We start from the raw sequence: 24,653 nt of genomic DNA on the forward strand, positions 1-24,653 counted from the left end.
TCTCTCTCCTCCCTCTTTCCTCTGGATGTCTGAGCGAGTGTGGGCTTGTCCTGGGATGCAACTGGACTGGATGAAGCCCCTCTCCCCATTTGTGAATGACGGAGTAAAAGGAGAGAGGAATTAAGTGAGTTAGGGGGCTCGTCCGTCCGTGCACCCAGGGAAGAAGCAACCACTCTGGCTGTGTAAAAGGCTGTGCTCTGGCTGTGCTCTGGCTGTGCTGCCTTTCAGCTGATGCAGACATAGCGGGAGTCACAGCTGATGCTTCGCAGACATTCTATCCGGAGAGAGGGTCATGGAAGAGGAGGTAAAGTGCTCTTCTATTCTCACGCCCTCCGCCTTTTATAGCTACTGTACAAACAGGACAGGCAGAACAATGTGTTTGTGAGAGGTATAGAGTGTGGGGACTGCTAGGCCTATAGTGCTTGTTGCGATCATTCTACTGCAGCTAGTCCTGTCTAGTTTTTTTATGTTGTGATAATTCTACTGCAGCTAGTCCTGTCTAGTTTTTTTATGTTGTGATAATTCTACTGCAGCTAGTCCTGTCTAGTTTTTTTATGTTGTGATAATTCTACTGCAGCTAGTCCTGTTTAGTTTTTTAGGGGTAGAGAGTACAGCGCGTGGGACTGGATCTACTGTGTTGGGGGGATTACTAGGCTAATTCTACGAGCAGCTACGGTCCAGACAGCTAAAGTAGAAATGTCAGCAAGGCCGGTTCTAGAATATGCAGTTAGTTATTTATAGGTATATGAACAGCTGTAGCAGCATTGAAAGGGAACAGGCCTCTTTCTCAACATGGCTTCCTGTGTATGTGTGTGTGTCAGAGCAGGGGAAAATGCAGTGTTTTTTTTCTATGTGGGCAAGACGTTACAAGGGGCTGCAGTGTTTGGTAAATGGTAAACATAGCTGGGGGGGAGGGGTGGAGGGGGGAGGGGGGGGGGGGGTACCCAAAGTAAGAGTCCCAGTCATGTATACAGTATAAACTTAATTGGAAGAGCTGCAGGCAGAAGTTTATAAACATGACTGGCCGGCCATTGCGGGGGGTTCACTTACCCCATGACAGAGTTCCAAAAACTGCTCCAGATTCTAAATAAGAAAATAAATTGGACATGCTGTAGAGATCAAATCAAACGTCACTTATCACATGCTTCGTAAACAACGGGTGTGGACTAAAACTGACAGTCTGCACTTTAACCTCACAGTCAATGTATCATTTCAAGTGCTGGAGTACAGAGCCAAAACAGCGAAAACAGTGTCACTGTCCCAATACAAAAAAGGGTCAATACAGATCATCCGGGTTGCTATTGGTTAACTATGTAGCAGTCTTATGGCTTGGGGGTAGAAGCTGTTCAGGGTCCTGTTGGTTCCAGACTTGGTGCATAGCTACCGCTTGGGTGGCTGATGTCTTTGACCATTTTCTAGCCCTTATTCTGACACCGCCTGGTATAGAGGTCCTGGATGGCAGGGAGCCTCGGCCCCAGTGATGTACAGGGCCGTACGCACTACCCTCTGTAGCGCCTTGCGGTCGGATGCCAATCAGTTGCCATACCAAACGGTGATGCAGCCAGTCAAAATGCTCTCGATGGTGCAGCTGTAGGACTTTTGTAGGATCTGAGGACCCATGGCAAATCTTTTCAGCCTCCAGAGGGGGAAGAGGTATTGTCGTGCCCTATTCACGACTGTGTTGGTGTGTTTGGACCATGATAGGTCCTTAGTGATGTGGACACTGAGAAACTTGAGGCTTTCGACCCTCTCCACTGCAGCCCTGTCGATGTGAATGGAGCGTGCTCGGCACTCTGTTTCCTGTAGTCCACAATCAGCTCTTTTGTCTGACGTTGAGGGAGAGGTTGTTGTCCTGGCACCCCATGGCCAGGTCTCTGACCTCCTCCCTACAGGCCGTCTCATCGTTGTCGGTGATCAGGCCTACCACCATCGTGTTGTCGGCGAACCTAAGAGGATGTTGGAGTCATGCGTAGCCACACAGTCGTGGGTGAACAGGGAGTACAGGAGGGGACTAAGCACTCATCCCTGCTTGAAACATGTAGGCAAGGCCAGCCTGGTCTCTGATCTATTTGTGATGTCTATCTGGCAAGACAGCACAAACAGCTCTGGGGCCAGGCTAGGACCAGGCTGGATTTACAAAAAGTTACTGTATGTTCCAATATAGACATTAGCATAGGCCTACCATGCCGAGTACCTTGCTTCATTCTGAGGGATACGCTAGCTAGAAACAGAAACAGTGCGTCAGTAGCAAAGCCAGCCAGTCATCTGGACTCAGTCACCAGGAACATCTCTGTTTGTTGTTGTTGTCCTCTTTTACTGTTCAGCAGTCAGTCTTGTTTTGGTGAATTTGAATGTAGATCTCTCTCCGGTTACCTGTGGCCTCCCTGGTTTTGACATAACGATAGCTTATTGGGACTATACGGCTATATTCGGAGATAATTGGCTTTAAAGATCCGAACCCTCATTGGTTTGAATGGTTTCAGCTATTTTTATTTTGTATTATTTTGAACTTAACAACATGAATTGGGGTGTTTAGAGTACTATATAGGTAGATAACATGGAACAGAACAAGGCTATGTCAATAACTCAAATTTGATAAAAATGCAGATAGAATCCAATAGTCCCAAACTCTCGATTAATCGCAGTCATTGTTTAGTAAGCTGATTGCTGATTCGCTGACAGAGAAGCACAGTAAATCACAAGAGTCATAAGACACCGGATACCTTACAGCATCGGAATTACTTATAGGCCAGCATCTCAGAGTAGGCCTGCTGATCTAGGATCATGAATGAGATTACATGTACAGGGGAGTCCTGTTGTCATGGGCTTTCAAACACAACCCGCTGGGCACAAACTGGTTAAATCAATGTTGTTTGAACATACATTTGTCAACGTATTGTGACGTGGAATCTATGTGGAAACTACATTGGATTTGCAAAAAGTAATCAACTGTTATTTTGAGGGTGAAATTTCAACCACAGTATTATGCCATTAGGGTAACCAAATTTCAACATAGACAAACCTTGTATAAAATAAGTTGAATTTGTACGTTTAAAACAACGTCAGATCTGCAACGTTATATCCACTATCAGAAAAAGAAACTGTAGGCTGGGCAGCACCTCCTATTGGAGAATTGAACACTTTTTCAGTTCTGCCCACACATTTTGTATAGAATTGGGGTCAGGGCTTTGTGATGGCCACTCCAATACCTTGACTTTGTTGTCCTTAAGCCATTTTGCCACAACTTTGGAAGTATGCTTGGGGTCATTGTCCATTTGGAAGACCCATTTGCGATCAAGCTTTCACTTCCTGACTGATGTCTTGAGATGTTGCTTCAATATATCCACATAATTTTCCTTCCTCATGATGCCATCTATTTTGTGAAGTGCACCCGTCCCTCCTGCAGCAAAGCACCCCCACAGCATGATGCTGCCACCTCCGTGCTTCACGGTTGGGATGGTGTTCTTCGGCTTGCAAGGTCCCCCCCTTTTTCCTCCAAACATAACGATGGTCATTATGGCCAAACAGTTATATTTTTGTTTCATCAGACCAGAGGACATTTCTCCAAAAAGTACGATCTTTGTCCCCATGTGCAGTTGCAAACCGTAGTCTGGCTTTTTTATGGCGGTTTTGGAGCAGTGGCTTCTTCCTTGCTCAGCGGCCTTTCTGGTTATGTTGATATAGGACTCGTTTTACTGTGGATATAGATACTTTTGTACCTGTTTCCTCCAGCATCTTCACACGGTCCTTTGCTGTTGTTCTGGGATTGATTTGCACTTTTCACACCAAAGTATGTTCATCTCTTTGAGACAGAACGCATCTCCTTCCTGAGCGGTATGACGGCTGTGTGGTCCCATGGTGTTTATACTTGTGTACTATTGTTTGTACAGATGAACGTGGTACCTTCAGGCATTTGGAAATTGCTCACAAGGATGAACCAGACTTGTGGAGGTCTACAATTATTTTTCTGAGGTCTTGGCTGATTTCTTTTGATTTTCCCATGATGTCAAGCAAAGAGGCACTGAGTTACATCCACAGGTACACCTCCAATTGACTCAAAATATGTCAATTCGCCTATCAGAAGCTTCTAAAGCCATGACATAATTTTCTGGAATTTTCAAAGCTGTTTAAAAGCACAGTCAATTTAGTGTATGTAAACTTCTGACCCACTGGAATTGTGATACAGTGAATTATAAGTAAAATAATCTGTCTGTAAACAATTGTTGGAAAAATGACTTACATGCACCAAGTAGATGTCCTTAACCGACTTGCCAAAACTATAGTTTGTTAACAAGAAATGTGTAACAAAAAAAACGATCACAGATAATTACAGAATATACTCTGATCTTAAGCGTACCCAGGAAATTGCCCATATCCATTGCGATACTCGTTTTGTCCGACGACTCGGCACAACCCTAGCAGTGATAGACTTTTGGCTGACAACTAAACCAACAATCAGACGTTGTTTTTCCATTGGAATTTGGTTGTGTTTTTAGATGGTTGAAAGCATAGTGATAAAACATTGGAAATTCAACTAACTTTTGGCTGTCTTTTTGAGTGGGTGAATATAGGTTGTAATCTCAACCAAATATTACCCAATTATCCACATTGAAATTATGTGGTGTGCCCAGTGGGAATGCTCTGTATGCCGAAGTCCTTGAGACTCAGACCAAGACCCAACCTCTAGTCAAGACCGAAGTCCTTGAGACCCAGATCAAGACCCAACCTCTCAGGACCTAACCTCTCGTGGACATACTACGTAAACAAATTCCGTACCATTTTATTTCTGGGTTAACCGAGATTACTTAAGACCCAAACTCAGTGTATTAACATCATTACCAGACCATGACTCAGTGTATTAACATCATTACCAGACCATGACTCAGTGTATTAACATCATTACCAGACCATGACTCAGTGTATTAACATCATTACCAGACCATGACTCAGTGTATTAACATCATTACCAGACCATGACTCAGTGTATTAACATCATTACCAGACCATGACTCAGTGTATTAACATCATTACCAGACCATGACTCAGTGTATTAACATCATTACCAGACCATGACTCAGTGTATTAACATCATTACCAGACCATGACTCAGTGTATTAACATCATTACCAGACCATGACTCAGTGTATTAACATCATTACCAGACCATGACTCAGTGTATTAACATCATTACCAGACCATGACTCAGTGTATTAACATCATTACCAGACCATGACTCAGTGTATTAACATCATTACCAGACCATGACTCAGTGTATTAACATCATTACCAGACCATGACTCAGTGTATTAACATCATTACCAGACCATGACTCAGTGTATTAACATCATTACCAGACCATGACTCAGTGTATTAACATCATTACCAGACCATGACTCAGTGTATTAACATCATTACCAGACCATGACTCAGTGTATTAATATCATTACCAGACCATGACTCAGTGTATTAACATCATTACCAGACCATGACTCAGTGTATTAACATCATTACCAGACCATGACTCAGTGTATTAATATCATTACCAGACCATGACTCAGTGTATTAACATCATTACCAGACCATGACTCAGTGTATTAATATCATTACCAGACCATGACTCAGTGTATTAACATCATTACCAGACCATGACTCAGTGTATTAATATCATTACCAGACCATGACTCAGTGTATTAACATCATTACCAGACCATGACTCAGTGTATTAACATCATTACCAGACCATGACTCAGTGTATTAATATCATTACCAGACCATGACTCAGTGTATTAACATCATTACCAGACCATGACTCAGTGTATTAATATCATTACCAGACCATGACTCAGTGTATTAACATCATTACCAGACCATGACTCAGTGTATTAACATCATTACCAGACCATGACTCAGTGTATTAACATCATTACCAGACCATGACTCAGTGTATTAACATCATTACCAGACCATGACTCAGTGTATTAACATCATTACCAGACCATGACTCAGTGTATTAACATCATTACCAGACCATGACTCAGTGTATTAACATCATTACCAGACCATGACTCAGTGTATTAACATCATTACCAGACCATGACTCAGTGTATTAACATCATTACCAGACCATGACTCAGTGTATTAACATCATTACCAGACCATGACTCAGTGTATTAACATCATTACCAGACCATGACTCAGTGTATTAACATCATTACCAGACCATGACTCAGTGTATTAACATCATTACCAGACCATGACTCAGTGTATTAATATCATTACCAGACCATGACTCAGTGTATTAACATCATTACCAGACCATGACTCAGTGTATTAATATCATTACCAGACCATGACTCAGTGTATTAACATCATTACCAGACCATGACTCAGTGTATTAACATCATTACCAGACCATGACTCAGTGTATTAACATCATTACCAGACCATGACTCAGTGTATTAACATCATTACCAGACCATGACTCAGTGTATTAACATCATTACCAGACCATGACTCAGTGTATTAACATCATTACCAGACCATGACTGAGTGTATTAACATCATTACCAGACAATGACTCAGTGTATTAACATCATTACCAGACCATGACTCAGTGTATTAACATCATTACCAGACCATGACTGAGTGTATTAACATCATTACCAGACCATGACTCAGTGTATTAATATCATTACCAGACCATGACTCAGTGTATTAACATCATTACCAGACCATGACTCAGTGTATTAACATCATTACCAGACCATGACTCAGTGTATTAACATCATTACCAGACCATGACTCAGTGTATTAACATCATTACCAGACCATGACTCAGTGTATTAACATCATTACCAGACCATGACTCAGTGTATTAACATCATTACCAGACCATGACTCAGTGTATTAACATCATTACCAGACCATGACTCAGTGTATTAACATCATTACCAGACCATGACTCAGTGTATTAATATCATTACCAGACCATGACTCAGTGTATTAATATCATTACCAGACCATGACTCAGTGTATTAACATCATGACCAGACCATGACTCAGTGTATTAAGATAATGACCAGACCATGACTCAGTGTATTAATATCATTACCAGACCATGGCCAGTTCTAATGTGGATAAAACAAGATCCAGACCTCCTGATAAACTCAATGAAACTATGCTAAATGGAACATAGAACATTTCAGCCATGGTTGAATTGTATTTCTCCTGCTCCTTGCATGACCTCATCATCAGGCTCTGCAGGGGAGGTAATGCTGTGATGCTGCGTGTGATTCTTCATCTGTATCTAGTTACAGTGACAGTATATGGATTGATTCGCAGTGGGGTTGCTGTGCTGTGGATAGCTCGGTTCAGAGTCTGGCTTTATTCAAATATGTGTTCAGCTGTGGTTCTTGCCTTGAAACGCCTGTGTAGATACTCAAACCTTGGAGTTGGAGTGAACTGAAGGCTGTCTGCATTTCAAGGCATCCAAGGCTTTCCTGCGTGGTGGTGTACTTCATGGACGAGTTTCCCAGACAGAGTCTCCATTGAAATAACTTTTTAGTCCAGGACTAGGGTTACTCTGTGTCTGGGAAACGGGCCCTATATCTGGGAATGTCAGCTGACTGTGTTTGTGTGTTGATTGTAAATTGACTGTATGTTGACCGTGTGTTCACTATAAATTGACTGTATGTTGACCGTGTGTTGACTGTAAATTGACTGTATGTTGACCGTGTGTTGACTGTAAATTGACTGTATGTTGACCGTGTGTTGACTGTAAATTGACTGTGTGTTGACCGTGTGTTGACTGTAAATTGACTGTGTGTTGACCGTGTGTTGACTATAAATTGAATGTATGTTGACTGTACATTGACTGTATGTTGACCGTGTGTTGACAGTGTGTTGACTGTAAATTTACTGTGTGTTGACTGTGTGTTGACTGTAAATTGACTGTATAATTGACTGTATGTTGACCGTGTATTGACTGTAAATTGACTGTATAATTGACTGTATGTTGACCGTGTGTTGACTGTAAATTGACTGTATAATTGACTGTATGTTGACCGTGTGTTGACTGTAAATTGACTGTGTGTTGAGTGTGTGTTGACTCTGAGTTGACTGTGTGTTGACTGTATGTTGACCGTGTGTTGACTGTAAATTGACTCTGAGTTGACTGTGTGTGTGTGTTGTCTGTCTCCTCCCAGGTTGACAAGCGTCAGCAGGGTAAAGACTCTGTGTTCTTCCGGGATGGAAAGAAGAGGATTGACTTCATCCTGTCCTATGTGGACGACCGAGACGGAGAGAGGAAACAGGTAAGATTCACCTTCAGAAACACACCTGGGCTCACTATTAACTGCTATTCCTCTACTTCATATAGTTGTCAAGTGCATAGTTATCACAGGGGTTTCATTGTAATTCTCAGTGTAACTTAATGCTGGTTTCTGAGCACAGGACACAGCCTGGGTAAACCTGACTGGATGCTCCACTCCATTGTGATTTAGTTCAGAGTTCATTCTGGTTTAACCAGGCTGTATACATGACTCTGTAGTTGTTAATACTACAATAATACAGTGTAAATCACTGTATGAACATCATTCAGCATGCTGTAATACATAGCACTCTCCCTTCACTTGACTCACTTCACTTCACTTGACACACTTTACTTGACTCACTTTACTTGACTCACTTTACTTGACTCACTTTACTTGACTCACTTTACTTGACTCACTTTACTTGACTCACTTCACTTGACTCACTTCACTTCGCTTGAATCACCTCACTGACTCACTTGACTCATTTCACATGACTCACTTGTCTCACTTCACTTGACTCACTTGACTCACCTCACTTGACTCACTTCACTTGATTCACTTTAGTTGACTCACCTCACTTGATTCAATTCACTTGACTCACTTCACTTGATTCACCTCACTTGACTCACGTCACTTGTCAGCACCAGCTAGTTTTCTCTTGCCAAGCTGTTCATAATAGCAAGCATGTAGCTTATTTCAGAAATAAGCTACATGACACAAATACCTTGAAACAAGACGAAAATAATCATTTGAGCTAAGCTACAGTAGCTAAATTATAATTCCTCATTCCTAGCCAGTGACTGAGCCCCATGGAATGGAATGTCCTTATCATCTGCCTCCTGCTTTGAGTTAGCCTTGAATTGACCCTTAGTTTCCATGGTAACTTTGTTATTTAAGTATATTTGAGTACCATTTGCATGCTGTGTGGGAGAAGCAGCCATTTTGAGGTGAAGCTTCCTGTACACAAAGTTCATATGATAAAGTGGTGTACAGTGATATACAGTGCATTTGGAAAGTATTCAGACCCCTTGACTTTTTCCACATTTTGTTACATTACAGCCTTATTCTAAAATTGATTAAATTGTCCCCCCCCCCTCATCAATCTACACACAATATCCCATAATGATACAGCAAAAACAGGTTTTTAGAAATGTTTATACATTTATAAAAAAAAAGAAATAATGAAATATCACATTTACATAAGTATTCAGACCCTTTACTCAGTACTTTGTTGAAGCACCTTTGGCCGTGATTACAGCCTCGAGTCTTCTTGGGTATGATGCTGCAAGCTTGGCACACCTGTATTTGGGGAGTTTCTCCCATTCTTCTCTTCAGATCCTCTCAAGCTCTGTCAGGTTGGATGGGGAGCGTCGCTGCACAGCTATTTTCAGGTCTCTCCAGAGATGTTCGATCGGGCTCAAGTCTGGTCTCTGGCTGGGCCATTCAAGGACATTCAGAGACTTGTCACGAAGCCACGCCTGCATTGTGTTGGCTGTGTGCTTACGGTCGTATCCCTGTTGGAAGGTGAACCTTCGCCCCAGTCTGAGGTCCTGAGCGCTCTGGAGCAGGTTTTCATCAAGGATCTCTCTGTACTTTGCTCCGTTCATCTTTCCCTCGATCCTGACTAGTCTCCCAGTCCCTGCCGCTGAAAAACATCCCCACAGCATGATGCTGCCACCACCACTGCTGCAACAAAAAAAAGATGTTGGCTCTTAGATGGCAATCACCCCATCTCCCAATTCACTAAGGGATGCAGTTACTATTAGAAGTTAAGACATTAGAATTATCGACATTGAGAATGAATGGTGCTAGTCAAAGAACAATTGAGGCCTGGACAAATATAGGGAGACATGTTGGGCTGGGGGTAATGGGATGGGGAGTTGGGGGAGTAGGCGCACCTGTTTTCCTTTCTTTGAATTTTACTATGACAAAATCCTGTTTGATCTGTATGATCATTTCTCTGTATGTATTTCTTACTTTAGTTTTTATTTTGAGTGGCAGGACACGGGTACATGTTATATAAACTGAATATGTGACTTGGAATTGATATTGTACCTGTAAAACCCCCCCAACAAATAAATGACAAACAATATAAAAACTTGGTCAAAAATATTATTACAAAATAAAGTGATGAGAGGCAAATTGAATGTCCTGTACCAATTCCTCTCTTCTCTTCTTCTCTTCTCTCCTCCTCTCTTCTCCTCCTCTCTTTTCCTCTCTTCTCCTCCTCTCTCCTCTTCTCCTCTTCTCTCCTCCTCTCTCCTCTTCTCCTCTCTTCTCCTCCTCTCTCCTCCTCTCTCCTCCTCTTCTCTTCTCCTCCTCTCCTCTCCTCTCTTCTCCTCCTCTCTTCTCCTCCTCTCTTCTCCTCTTCTCTTCTCCTCCTCTCCTCTCCTCTCTCCTCCTCCTCTCTCCTCTTCTCCTCTTCTCTTCTCCTCCTATTATTTTGTCTCAACAGGAGAGGCGGAGGGAATATGAGGCTAACCTACAGAAAGCAGGGCTGGAACTGGAGACAGAGGATAAATCGGTAAGATTCCTGCCCTGAAGTTTTATCTGATTACATCTAATCAAGTTCTGGTGAATAAATAGCCTGGTCCCAGATATGTCTGTGTTGCTAACAGCATCGGACAAGAGGAGTTAGCAACACAGCGTAAACATATTTAGTATATGGGGACAGACTGTCCTGGCAGTATTTTTGTATGGGGGGATACCATTACTCTTTCTCACCACCGGGGGAGCTAGATCACTAGAAATACCCTGATTTATAAACTTTACAGCACAGTACAGGAAAATGGTTTGTTTGTTTGTGGTGGTTTAGGGGAACTTAAGTAGTTAAACTTGGCTATTTGTTAAATAATTGACAAGCTGTGTCTGTATGTTTTTCTGCCTGTCTGCCTGTTCTTTCTGGTCTGTCTGTCTCTGCTTTCCCTCTGTCCGTCCGTCTGCCTGCCTGCCTGCCTGCCTGCCTGCCTGCCTGCCTGTCTGCCTGTCTGCCTGCCTGCCTGTCTGCCTGTCTGCCTGCCTGCCTGCCTGCCTGCCTGCCTGTCTGCCTGCCTGCCTGCCTGCCTGCCTGTCTGTCTGTTTGTGTGTCCGTCTGTCCATCCATCTCCACATCTATCTATCTCTCCATCTCTCTCCTCCAATCAGGAGTCAGATGACCGTAAGACATACTTTGTGAAGATCCACGCTCCATGGGAGGTTCTGGCCACCTACGCCGATGTCCTCAAGATCAAGGTTCCCTTCAAGGCCAATGATATCCCCGTCCACCAGGTACAGTCAGCAGCCAGGTAGCCTAGCGGTTAGCGAGGTGGGCCAGCAAATGGAGGGTTTCCGGTTCGAATACTGTAACTGAAAGGAAAAATCTGGCCATGACAAAAGTCTTTGGACTGTAGGAAAAACTGTAGCCTGGTCTCAGATCTGTTTGTGCTCTTGCCAACTACATTGCTGTCATTGTCATCCAGAACATGTTTGTGGTGACAAGGAGTTGCCATGACAGCACAAACCGACTATCTTGGAAAGTAAAGTATTCTTCTTCTTAAAAATAAATAAAAAAATTAAATAAATTGGTCATTTAGCAGACGCTCTTATCCAGAGCAACTAGGGTTAAGTGCCTTGCTCAAGGGCACATCGACAGATTTTTCACCTAGTCGGCTTGGGGATTAGAACTAGCAACCTTTCGGTTACTGGTACAACGCTCTTAACCACTAAGCTACCTGCCGCCCTAACGTGTTCTTCCACCAGGACATTCCCATGGACTGGCTGTTCACTCCCTTCCGTCTACCGGACCACATTATGAATCCTGAACCAGACTACTTCACCTCACCCTTCAACAAGGGAAAGATTGACTTCTTCCTCATCGATGACAAGGACACCTTCTTCCCTCCCTCCGTCCGCAACAGGATAGTAAGTAGGCCAACAGGATAGTAAGTAGGCCAACAGGATAGTAAGTAGGCCAACAGGATAGTAAGTAGGCCAACAGGATAGTAAGTAGGCCAACAGGATAGTAAGTAGGCCAACAGGATAGTAAGTAGGCCAACAGGATAGTAAGTAGGCCAACATAAAGGGCTTTCATATAAGACAATCAATGTAGAAGAATTGGCTTCTCTTCTGAGTCTCGTTCCTCTCAGGGTTTCTTCCTTGCTGTGAAGCACTTTGTGACAACTGTCGATGTAAAAAATGGCTTTATAAATCAAATTCCATTTGATTGGAATGTAGTCATGGCAGTATAGCGACTTCTAGAATAGAGAGTCCTCTATTTGTAGAATTGGCAATCTCTATGTATGTGTTGCTCTCTGACCTGACCTCCCCCCCAGGTATACTACATCCTGGCCCGTTGTCCCTACTACAAGTCAGACAGAGAGGACAAGAAGGGCATCAAGCGCCTGCTCAACAACGGGACCTACGGGTCTGCCTTCCCACTACATGATGTAAGAAGCTACTGTCCAACAGGTGACCAGGGTTGGGGGGGTCAATCCCGTTTAAATTCCAGTCAGTCGATTCAGGACGTACACTGAAATTCCAATTCCGATTTTATTCAATGCTTTTCAATGATACAAATTTGGAATTGGAATTGGAATTTTGTTTTACATATTCTGAATTGACTGGATTTGAAATGGAATTGACCCCTCAACTCTGAAAGTTACCTTCTCTCCTAGTAGGGAAAACTGGTTGTTATATCATTTCAACCAGCTTTGCCCTCTGGGCTCTTGTTGGGCCGTTTCATATGCACATACAGCCATTGAGTATCCGTGAAGTCATTAATCTAGTGGTGGAAAGGGGAAGGAATGTTTTGTGTGCACAATGTACTCTCTGTGTCTTTCATATAATAATACCCAACTATTTAATGCACTGCATCTCAGTGCTTGAGGTGTCACTACAGACCCCCTGGTTCGATTCCAGGCTGTATGACAACCGGCCGTGATTGGGAGTCCCATAGGGCGGCGCACAATTGGCCCAGCGTCGTCCGGGTTTGGCCGGTGTAGGCCGTCATTGTAAATAAGAATTTGTTCTTAACTGACTTGCCTAGTTAAATAAAGGTTCAATAAAAAAAAATTAAATAAAAAAATTATCTTTATCAAAATTAAATTAACCCTATTATCTATTATAATTAAATTAACCCTATTATCTATTATCATTTAATTAACCTTATTATCTATTATCATTAAATTAACCCTATTATCATTATCATTTAATTAACCCCATTATCATCCCCTTTGGAAATGGGACAGGCATAGGGTTGCAAAAATCCGGGTAACTTTCCCAGAATTTTTTACAAAAATCCTGGCTAGAGGATTCTGGATTCTCTTCTTATTTACCTCCTGATTCTGGGAATCTTCCAACTGGGATTTTCTGGAAAAACCTACGAATTTTGGGAAAAGTTATCTGAATTTTGCAACCATAGACAGGCATGTTATGGGTAAGGATAAACAGTGGAACCATAACACTATGAATGGGCTGTATCCCTCTGTGTGTATATATACAGTCTCGATACTGGAAGCCATCCAGGGATTCCAACAGTGAGAGTGAGAGATTCAACCTCTACACACACTGGGCCCGGTTCTTCAGTTTCTTCAAAGAGCAGCCTCTCAACTTGATACGGTGAGAACACAACACAACACCGAACCAGGAAATAAAATATATATTTACACATTATATACTTTTAAAGGCAATGTCCCCAATGGTTGTGGAGCTCACATTCCCTTTTAACTCCACGGATGTCGGCTCAAGCAGAAATCCCCTTTAAAAGTGAACCGCAGCGCACAGGTCATTTATCTGCGTTTGTTTGAATCAAGTCTCCGCGTTGTCCTCTTTTTATTTCTAGACCCTAAAACAGGCTGTTGTTGTTTTGATTGGTTGTGTTGTATTTCCCATAACAGGAAGTATTATGAGGAGAAGATGTTTGATTGGTTGTGTTGTATTTCTCATAACAGGAAGTATTACGGGGAGAAGATTGGGATCTACTTTGCCTGGCTGGGTTTCTACACTGAGATGCTGTTCTTCGCTGCGGTAGTAGGCCTGATCTGTTTTCTCTATGGATTGTTCACCTTCGATGACAACGTCTGGAGGTGAGGGCCCTGAATCCCAATTCAACCCCTAGGCACTGTCCCCTACCCCCTACCTCGCAGCCTAAAAATCATAGGCACTGTCCACTATCCCCTACAACCCCAGACAAAAAATCGGACACAGTTAAGACTTTGGCTGGAATGAAAGGCATACTGAATGGAGAATTTACTGTGTCTGGGATTCTGTGTCCAGGAATCCGGCCCTCAATGTATGTTGCCTGGAGAAATGTTTGCAGTATGTTATGAGAATATCATGTTTTTTAAATTTTTACAAAATCTCGTTTCAGTAAAGAAATCTGTAGTGAGGAGATTGGAGGCAACATCATCATGTGTCCACTGTGTGATAAGAAATGTGGCTACTGGAAACTCAGCTCAACGTGTAACTCCTCCTGGGTATGAAGTCCAGGCTTTATAATTGCACTATGAAGATTATGATACTCTACAGACAGACACTGTTGTGATATGTTAATTTTGTTGACCAGAACTTCAGGTCAAGTCAATGAACGTGCTCCATTTCTTTTATTCTATCAGCAATCACATATGTTTGACAACGTGGGGACGGTGTTCTTTGCCATATTCATGGGGATTTGGGGTAAGTGACAGTCTTGGTGAATATTAAGTGACAGTCTTGGTGAATATTAAGTGACAGTCTTGGTGAATATTAAGTGACAGTCTTGGTGAATATTAAGTGACAGTCTTGGTGAATATTAAGTGACAGTCTTGGTGAATATTAAGTGACAGTCTTAGTGAATATTAAGTGACAGTCTTGGTGAATATTAAGTGACAGTCTTGGTGAATATTAAGTGACAGTCTTGGTGAATATTAAGTGACAGTCTTGGTGAATATTAAGTGACAGTCTTGGTGAATATTAAGTGACACTTTTTGAATATTAAGTGACAGTCTTAGTGAATATTAAGTGACAGTCTTAGTGAATATTAAGTGTCAGTCTTAGTGAATATTAAGTGACAGTCTTAGTGAATATTAAGTGTCAGTCTTAGTGAATATTAAGTGACAGTCTTAGTGAATATTAAGTGACAGTCTTGGTGAATATTAAGTGACAGTCTTGGTGAATATTAAGTGACAGTCTTGGTGAATATTAAGTGACAGTCTTGGTGAATATTAAGTGACACTTTTTGAATATTAAGTGACAGTCTTAGTGAATATTAAGTGACAGTCTTAGTGAATATTAAGTGTCAGTCTTAGTGAATATTAAGTGACAGTCTTAGTGAATATTAAGTGTCAGTCTTAGTGAATATTAAGTGACAGTCTTAGTGAATATTAAGTGTCAAAAGGTGCATTCCTGTAAGTGTGCAGGCTTTGTCCTGAGCTCCACCTAAAGGAAGCTGCCAGTCTCTACAACTGGAAAACAGACATTATCTTTGAGTATTGTTGTGGTATAACTTCATACTTCATACTTTATTTTTTAAATACTTTATAACAGCAGAGTCTCTTGTCATCTCTATGAAAACTCCATAATGTGAATTCCTACTGAATATAGCTGACACTGAAGGGATGAATGATATCCACACAATGCTATAGGGGACAGTAGGGTACGATGAGCCAAAGGGTTCGTAGAGCCACCCGTTGTTTCTAGGAAACCGTACACAACATTTATAATTTGACCAAATATATAGGAAAAGGGTCAACATTTCATGGAGTCTGGTGAAGGAAGAAACCACATGGAAAAAATTGGTAAGCAACTTAGGTCCCAAAAAAAAAAAAAAAAAGATTTTCACCAAGTCAAATGTATTTATTGTGTTAGAGGTTTGATTATGCTTTTTAATATTGTTCTATACGTCAGTTGGGGTCTCTATAAGCTTCAATATGAGGTCCTAAACCTAGCATGAAAGTGCATCCTTGTAGCTGTGTGGGATAATATATTCAAAATGTTTGCCTTGGGGAAGTTGAGCCAATTCTTGGTAGTCTTAAACAAATCTACTTTGAACAAAAGTATAAAAATCTCACACACATGGTTATGGGCTTACAAAAAAGAAGACACCTGTACCCATGTCAGATACAGAGTCGAAATGTATTACATTTTGAGTTTGCATCCCGAGATAACACAGAAATTGTCATAAAAAAACAAAAACACGTTACTAATTATGAAAAATATGAATAACATTCCACCCACGAGGCCAAAGAGGGCGCTTTTGGTCATTGACTGCAGGAAAGGGCTACTCCTTAACTCTGTTCCTACAGTCTGCACTTACAGTATATCATGCCAAAGGACCTTTACTATGAAGAGTTATCTCCCCAACTCTCCATTGTCCTCCTATAGTGACTCTGTTCCTGGAGTTCTGGAAGCGTCGCCAGGCCCGGCTGGAGTATGAGTGGGACCTGGTGGACTTTGAGGAAGAGCAGCAGCAACTTCAGCTGCGACCGGAGTACGAGACCAAGTGTACCTCCCGCAGACTCAACCGCGTCACACAGGTGTGTTTCCATCTCTTACCTGTATAGAGTTAGAGTTAGGGGTTAGAGGTTAGGGGTTAGGATTAGGGGTTAGGGTTAGAGGTTAGGGGTTAGGGGTTAGGGTTAGAGGTTAGGGGTTAGGGTTAGAGGTTAGAGGTTAGGGGTTAGGGGTTAGGGGTTAGGGGTTAGAGGTTAGGGGTTAGAGGTTAGAGGTTAGGGGTTATGGTTAGAGGTTAGGGGTTAGAGGTTAGGGGTTAGAGGTTAGAGGTTAGAGGTTAGGGGTTATGGTTAGAGGTTAGGGGTTATGGTTAGGGTTAGGGTTAGAGGTTAGAGGTTAGGGGTTAGAGGTTAGGGGTTATGGTTAGGGGTTAAGGGTTATGGTTAGAGGTTAGGGGTTATGGTTAGGACCGGAGTACGAGACCAAGTGTACCTCCCGCAGACTCAACCGCGTCACACAGGTGTGTTTCCATCTCTTACCTGTATAGAGTTAGAGTTAGGGGTTAGGGTTAGAGGTTAGGGGTTAGGGGTTATGGTTAGAGGTTAGGGGTTAGGGGTTAGGGGTTATGGTTAGAGGTTAGGGGTTAGAGGTTAGGGGTTAGGATTAGGGGTTAGGGTTAGAGGTTAGGGGTTAGGGGTTAGGGTTAGAGGTTAGAGGTTAGGGGTTAGAGGTTAGGGGTTAGGGGTTAGAGGTTAGGGGTTATGGTTAGAGGTTAGGGGTTATGGTTAGGGGTTAGGGGTTATGGTTAGAGGTTAGGGGTTAGAGGTTAGAGGTTAGGGGTTATGGTTATGGTTAGAGGTTAGGGGGTTAGGGGTTATGGTTAGAGGTTAGAGGTTACGGTTAGAGGTTAGGGGTTAGAGGTTAGGGGTTAGGGGTTATGGTTAGAGGTTAGGGGTTATGGTTAGAGGTTAGAGGTTAGGGGTTAGGGGTTAGGGGTTAGAGGTTAGGGGTTAGGGTTAGGGGTTAGAGGTTATGGTTAGAGGTTAGGGGTTATGGTTAGAGGTTAGGGGTTAGGGTTAGGGGTTAGGGGTTAGGGGTTATGGTTAGAGGTTAGGGGTTAGGGGTTAGGGTTAGAGGTTAGGGGTTAGAGGTTAGAGGTTATGGTTAGAGGTTAGGGGTTAGGGGTTATGGTTAGAGGTTAGGGGTTAGGGGTTAGGGGTTAGAGGTTAGGGGTTAGGGGTTAGGGGTTAGGGTTAGAGGTTAGGGGTTAGGGGTTAGAGGTTAGGGGTTAGAGGTTAGAGGTTAGGGGTTAGAGGTTAGGGGGTTATGGTTAGGGGTTAGGGGTTAGGGGTTATGGTTAGAGGTTAGGGGTTATGGTTATGGTTAGAGGTTAGGGGGTTAGGGGTTAGGGGTTAGAGGTTAGAGGTTAGGGGTTAGGGGTTAGGGTTAGAGGTTAGGGGTTAGGGTTAGAGGTTAGGGGTTAGGGTTAGAGGTTAGGGGTTATGGTTAGAGGTTAGGGGTTATGGTTAGAGGTTAGGGGTTATGGTTAGAGGTTAGGGGTTATGGTTATGGTTAGAGGTTAGGGTTAGAGGTTAGGGGTTATGGTTAGAGGTTAGAGGTTAGGGGTTAGGGTTTATGGTTAGGGGTTAGAGGTTAGAGGTTAGGGGTTATGGTTAGAGGTTAGGGGTTAGGGTTAGAGGTTAGGGGTTATGGTTAGAGGTTAGGGGTTAGAGGTTAGGGGTTATGGTTAGAGGTTAGGGGTTAGAGGTTAGGGGTTAGGGTTAGAGGTTAGGGGTTAGGGGTTATGGTTAGAGGTTAGGGGTTATGGTTAGAGGTTAGGGGTTAGGGTTAGAGGTTAGGGGTTATGGTTAGAGGTTAGGGGTTAGAGGTTAGGGGTTAGGGGTTAGAGGTTAGAGGTTAGGGGTTAGGGTTAGGGGTTAGGGGTTAGAGGTTAGGGGTTAGGGCTAGAGGTTAGGGGTTAGAGGTTAGGGGTTATGGTTATGGTTAGAGGTTAGGGGTTATGGTTAGAGGTTAGGGGTTATGGTTAGAGGTTAGGGGTTAGGGGTTATGGTTAGAGGTTAGGGGTTAGGGTTAGAGGTTAGGGGTTATGGTTAGAGGTTAGGGGTTATGGTTAGAGGTTAGGGGTTAGAGGTTAGGGGTTATGGTTAGAGGTTAGGGGTTATGGTTATGGTTAGAGGTTAGGGGTTATGGTTAGAGGTTAGGGGTTATGGTTAGAGGTTAGGGGTTATGGTTAGAGGTTAGGGGTTATGGTTAGAGGTTAGGGGTTATGGTTAGAGGTTAGGGGTTATGGTTAGAGGTTAGGGGTTATGGTTAGAGGTTAGGGGTTAGGGTTAGAGGTTAGGGGTTATGGTTAGAGGTTAGGGGTTAGAGGTTAGGGGTTATGGTTAGAGGTTAGGGGTTATGGTTAGAGGTTAGGGGTTAGGGTTAGAGGTTAGGGGGTTAGGGGTTAGGGGTTAGGGGTTATGGTTAGAGGTTAGAGGTTAGGGGTTAGGGGTTAGGGGTTATGGTTAGAGGTTAGGGGTTAGGGGTTATGGTTAGAGGTTAGAGGTTAGGGGTTAGGGGTTAGGGGTTATGGTTAGAGGTTAGGGGTTAGGGTTAGAGGTTAGGGGTTAGGGGTTAGGGGTTATGGTTAGAGGTTAGGGGTTATGGTTAGAGGTTAGGGGTTAGGGGTTATGGTTAGAGGTTAGGGGTTATGGTTAGAGGTTAGGGGTTATGGTTAGAGGTTAGGGTTAGAGGTTAGGGGTTAGGGGTTATGGTTAGAGGTTAGGGGTTATGGTTAGAGGTTAGGGGTTAGGGGTTATGGTTAGAGGTTAGGGGTTATGGTTAGAGGTTAGGGGTTATGGTTAGAGGTTAGGGGTTATGGTTAGAGGTTAGGGGTTATGGTTAGAGGTTAGGGGTTAGGGGTTATGGTTAGAGGTTAGGGGTTATGGTTAGAGGTTAGGGGTTATGGTTAGAGGTTAGGGTTAGGGGTTAGGGGTTATGGTTAGAGGTTAGGGGTTATGGTTAGGGGTTAGGGTTAGAGGTTAGGGGTTAGGGGTTATGGTTAGAGGTTAGGGGTTATGGTTAGAGGTTAGGGGTTAGGGGTTATGGTTAGAGGTTAGGGGTTATGGTTAGAGGTTAGGGGTTATGGTTAGAGGTTAGGGGTTATGGTTAGAGGTTAGGGGTTATGGTTAGAGGTTAGGGGTTATGGTTAGGACCGGAGTACGAGACCAAGTGTACCTCCCGCAGACTTAACCGCGTCACGCAGGTGTGTTTCCATCTCTTGCCTGCATTATAACACTGGTTTAGGCTAAGGCTAAGGTTAGGGGTTAGGGGTTAGGGGTTAGGGTTAGTGCCAGAGTACAAGTGTACCAGCCAACGACTCAACCGCATCACATAGGTGCTTGTGTTGTGTTGCCTTCTAGGTTTATATAGATAACACTGCTTAGAAAATGAAAGTGTGTCTTTGCAGTTTCTTTGCATGGTTGTGGCCAGCGACAAGATGTTCCATGATAATAATGTTCAGTTATAATTTTCATAGTAAATTGTAGCCCAGTTTACATTGTTTAAAAATGTAACATTCATGTGCCATCGTGGCGTACTGTATGATATTGATTGATATATTTGATTGAAGTGTCATCCACCTATCGGTGCCCAGCCTGTATATGAAGTATTCCACAGCTGATCCTTTATGTCTGGAGTTAGTTACTGATATCATTCCTAATGAGAGGGTAGAGGGGTCTGTTACTGGGCCCTGACCCTCCACCTCCACACCCGCCTCATCCTCCACCTCCACACCCTCCTCATCCTCCACCTCCACATCCTCCACACCCTCCACATCCACACCCTGACCCTGCACCTCCTCACCCTCCACATCCTCCACCTCCTCACCCTCCACATCCTCCACCTCAACACCCTGACCCTCCACCTCCACATCCTCCACCTCCACACCCTGACCCTCCACACCCTCCACTTCCACATCCTCCACATCCTCCACCTCCACACCCTCCACCTCCTCACCCTCCACACCCTCCACATCCACACCCTCCACCTCCACACCCTCCACCTCCACACCCTCCACCTCCACACCCTCCACATCCTCACCCTCCACATCCTCACCCTCCACCTTCACATCCACCTCCTCACCTTCCACATCCTCACCCTTCACATCGTCATCCTCCACATCCACACCCTCCACATCCACCTCCTCACCCTCCACCTTCACATCCTCCACCTCCTCACCCTCCACATCCTCACCCTCCACATCCTCACCCTCCACATCCACATCCTCACCCTCCACATCCTCACCCTCCACATCCTCACCCTCCACCTTCACATCCACCTCCTCACCCTCCACCTCCTCACCCTCCATCTCCACCTCCTCACCCTCCATCTCCACCTCCTCACCCTCCATCTCCACCTCCTCACCCTCCATCTCCACATCCTCACCCTCCACCTCCTCACCCTCCACCTCCTCACCCTCCACCTCCTCACCCTCCATCTCTACCTACTCACCCTCCACCTCCTCACCCTCCACCTCCTCACCCTCCATCTCCACCTCCTCACCCTCCATCTCCACCTCCTCACCCTCCATCTCCACCTCCTCACCCTCCATCTCCACATCCTCACCCTCCACCACCTCACCCTCAACCTCCTCACCCTCCACCTCCTCCACCTCCACACCCTCCATCTCCACCTCCTCACCCTCCACCTCCTCACCCTCCACCTCCTCACCCTCCACCTCCTCACCCTCCATCCTCCACCTCCTCACCCTCCATCCTCCACCTCCTCACCCTCCATCCTCCACCTCCTCACCCTCCATCCTCCACCTCCTCACCCTCCATCCTCCACCTCCTCACCTCACTCCACCTGTCTGTGACCGTGCTGTAGGAGATGGAGTGGGTCCTTGACAGGACGGCAGCTGAACTAGTGGGCAAAGTGCTCCTGTGTTGGGCCACCGTGGTGCTGTGGGTAAGACTGGCACAGAGGGAAGAGGACAGAGGAATGCCAGTTTGAAGTGATGTGGAGGAATTGGCAGAAGTTGTTTGGCAGGCCTGGCTTGTGTTGATTGCTCATGTCTGGATGGAAGATGTCTGATGCAGACTGCAGCATTTTACCTGGTGAATCATGGAACCTTGCTGTGATGAATGAACAATGATAAAACAGAAACACGACCTTCGTGGTTTTATAGTCTGGTCCCAGATCAGTTGTTCTGCTGTATAGCCAACTGCTATAGTCATGGTAACAACAATGACCAGAACCATAGGTGTTGACTATGAGCACAAACTGATCTGGGCCCAGGCTAATAAAAGCATGGATTCGCCAGGAAACTGCCGCAGTGGTCAGTGGACTGGTCTGGGCACAGGTCAGTAGTATGAGATGATGACAACAAGCTGCTATGTGATGCCCAGCCTCAGTCCCCTGATGGTCTGGAGGTTAACAGCTGTAACCGTGCTGACTGACTGACTTGTTGTTGCTTGGTTACTGTGTTGTAGGAGATGGAGCCTTACTTACCCATAACGTCCCAGTGTGCTCGTACATTCCTGTCTGGAGCCACCGTCATATTCTGGGTGAGCATGTATTCATTATAGTCTAACTTACTCTGTATCTTAACTCCTCCTTCCTCCATCCTCAGTCTCCCCGCCCTCTCCATCCTCAGTCTTCCCGCCCTCTCCTTCCTCCCCTCTCCTCTTCATCCTCCTCCCTCTTTCTCCTCTCCCTCCCTCTCCTTCTCTCCTTCCTCCTGTCTTCTCCTCTTCCTCTCTTCATCTTCACTATTATCACCTCTATTTATCCTCCTCAGCATCATCAACAAATCTTCCCAATTCCTTCCTACTGTAATTTAACAGAACATTATAGAAAATGTTTGGAAATAGTATTGAGAGGTACTTTTCCAATACATATGGATCCAAAACTGTGTTGCAAAAAATGTCATAGTCCGGATTAGATTTTTGCTGAATGTGCATCATATTTTTGTGTTTTGAAGTGTGTTGTTGGTGGTGATTTGTCACTGTCTGTGTGTGTGGACATATGTACTTTTCTCAGGACTTATTTGTAATTTATTTGTATTTTTTTTTTGTATTTGTAATAAATATACAGTCAGGGTTGGGGTCAGTTCCAATTCAATTCAGTCAATAAATATCAGTTGACTTCCTGAATTGACTGCATTGAAACGAAAGTGACCACAACCCTGGCAGATTCCTGGTCCCATCTATGCCCTCTCTCCTCCAATCCCCTCCTCTCCCTCAGATCTCCCTGATCATAGCGTGTATCATCGGGGTGATAGCGTACCGTCTCGCTGTGTACGCGGCATTTGCTAGCATCATGAAGGACAGCCCCACCAACAACATCCACGTGGTGGGCTCCCTCATCACCCCTCAGCTCGCCACCTCTGTCACCGCGTCATGCATCAACTTCGTCATCATCATGATCCTCAATCTGATGTATGAGAGAGTGGCCATCTGGATCACTGACATGGGTAAGACAGAGGGACAGATAACATGGGGTATTGTTCTGGTCAGATTATAAGATTACAACTAGATAAAGACTCATTTCTGTTTGCTAAAAAGACAATAACAAAAATGTCGTTTTACAACCAGTTTGCAACCTGACCATGACATCATGAGTTACGGCGTAAAAAGACTTTGCAGCATCGCTTGGAGTGAATCAATGTGGATCTACTATAGACATCGCTAAGTAATCAATTCCTTATTCTAGACTCTCCTTGTTGTGAATGTTGCTTTCCTCAGAGATCCCCAAGACCCACCTGGAGTACGAGAACAAGCTGACAGTGAAGATGTTCCTTTTCCAGTTTGTGAACTACTACTCTTCCTGTTTCTACGTGGCCTTCTTCAAGGGGAAGTTCGTCGGCTATCCTGGAGACTACATCTACATGTTCGGCTGGAGCAAGCTGAGGAACGAGGAGGTATAATACCGACCAGCTACTTCCTACTGACATCAAAATGAAATCACAGTCCAGCGGGGGGTGATGTCCTGTAATCAGATTACAACAAACTGCTCTTGGTTACAACCAGTAAAATACTTTTTTTTTTTTTTTTTTTCACGACGAGATTAAAAGAAGACATCATAAGGAAGACTTCCAATGTTGGATGTTATTTGGTCAGGTGTCCTGGTTACAACCAGATCAAATACATATTTTTCTGATTGCCAAAAAATGACGTTAGCAACCATGCAAACAGTTTTGCCCACCGTGAGTAAGATGAAAACCTTTGCTTGACTTCACCTTCTCTTCCTCTGGCCAGTGTGACCCAGGTGGCTGTCTGATTGAGCTGACCACTCAGCTGGTCATAGTGATGTCAGGGAAACAGGTGTGGGGTAACGTCCAGGAGGCCCTGGTCCCGTAAGTAGTCATTCTGTCCTTGCCACAATACTCTTAAGGTCAGTAAACGTGTTCTCTTGGGGCCACGTGTGCTCCGTCTTAAATGAAGGAAAACGACTTAACTCTGACTTTAGCGTAAATCGTGCATTGACGTCAAATTGAAGATTTGCGCTAAAACTCGAGTTACGCGTGAGGGTTTCAATTTCGGAATTTTGCCGTAGGACCTTTAGCTTTCTATACATTTTAGCCACAAATGTGAAGCGCAGAACCTCTGACCCACTGTGTTGGTACTGTAATTCCAGGTGGGTAATGAACTGGTGGGGGAGCCGTAAAGCCCGTAACCACCCAGAGAGCTGCTACAGCCGCTGGGAGCAGGACCACGACCTGCAGAACTTTGGCCATCTGGGACTCTTCTATGAGTACCTGGAGATGGGTGAGTACTGCAGCCAGGGACAACACAGACCAATATAGGCGCGTTCTCAATTCATATTTTCCTTGATCCTCTCATCCTCTCTCCTCGCCTCCTTCTGAAAAAATATATTCGAAGAGGTCTGAAGGGGAGAAACCACAGATCTTCTCTCCCAATGTGTTTTAAT

At 44.1% G+C, this 24,653-nt stretch overlaps 1 protein-coding gene across 1 annotated transcript in view; it reads left to right on the forward strand.

The window, feature by feature from the left end:
- The first annotated feature begins 215 nt into the window (after positions 1–215).
- ano5a (anoctamin 5a) overlaps positions 216–24,653 on the forward strand; it is a 29,593-nt gene continuing 5,155 nt past the window's right edge. The window contains exons 1-16 of the mRNA XM_084168345.1: positions 216–304; positions 8,205–8,312; positions 10,768–10,836; positions 11,457–11,579; positions 12,051–12,212; positions 12,623–12,736; positions 13,792–13,907; positions 14,240–14,374; positions 14,659–14,764; positions 14,903–14,963; positions 16,650–16,801; positions 22,214–22,288; positions 22,968–23,196; positions 23,468–23,643; positions 23,981–24,078; positions 24,360–24,490. Coding sequence (XP_084024471.1) covers positions 293–304; positions 8,205–8,312; positions 10,768–10,836; positions 11,457–11,579; positions 12,051–12,212; positions 12,623–12,736; positions 13,792–13,907; positions 14,240–14,374; positions 14,659–14,764; positions 14,903–14,963; positions 16,650–16,801; positions 22,214–22,288; positions 22,968–23,196; positions 23,468–23,643; positions 23,981–24,078; positions 24,360–24,490 — 1,867 coding nt within the window. The 5' untranslated portion in view covers positions 216–292. The remainder of the gene's footprint in view (positions 305–8,204; positions 8,313–10,767; positions 10,837–11,456; positions 11,580–12,050; positions 12,213–12,622; positions 12,737–13,791; positions 13,908–14,239; positions 14,375–14,658; positions 14,765–14,902; positions 14,964–16,649; positions 16,802–22,213; positions 22,289–22,967; positions 23,197–23,467; positions 23,644–23,980; positions 24,079–24,359; positions 24,491–24,653) is intronic.

Source organism: Coregonus lavaretus, assembly GCF_964263955.1.
Source record: "Coregonus lavaretus genome assembly, chromosome: 9".
Lineage (NCBI taxonomy): Eukaryota > Metazoa > Chordata > Actinopteri > Salmoniformes > Salmonidae > Coregonus > Coregonus lavaretus.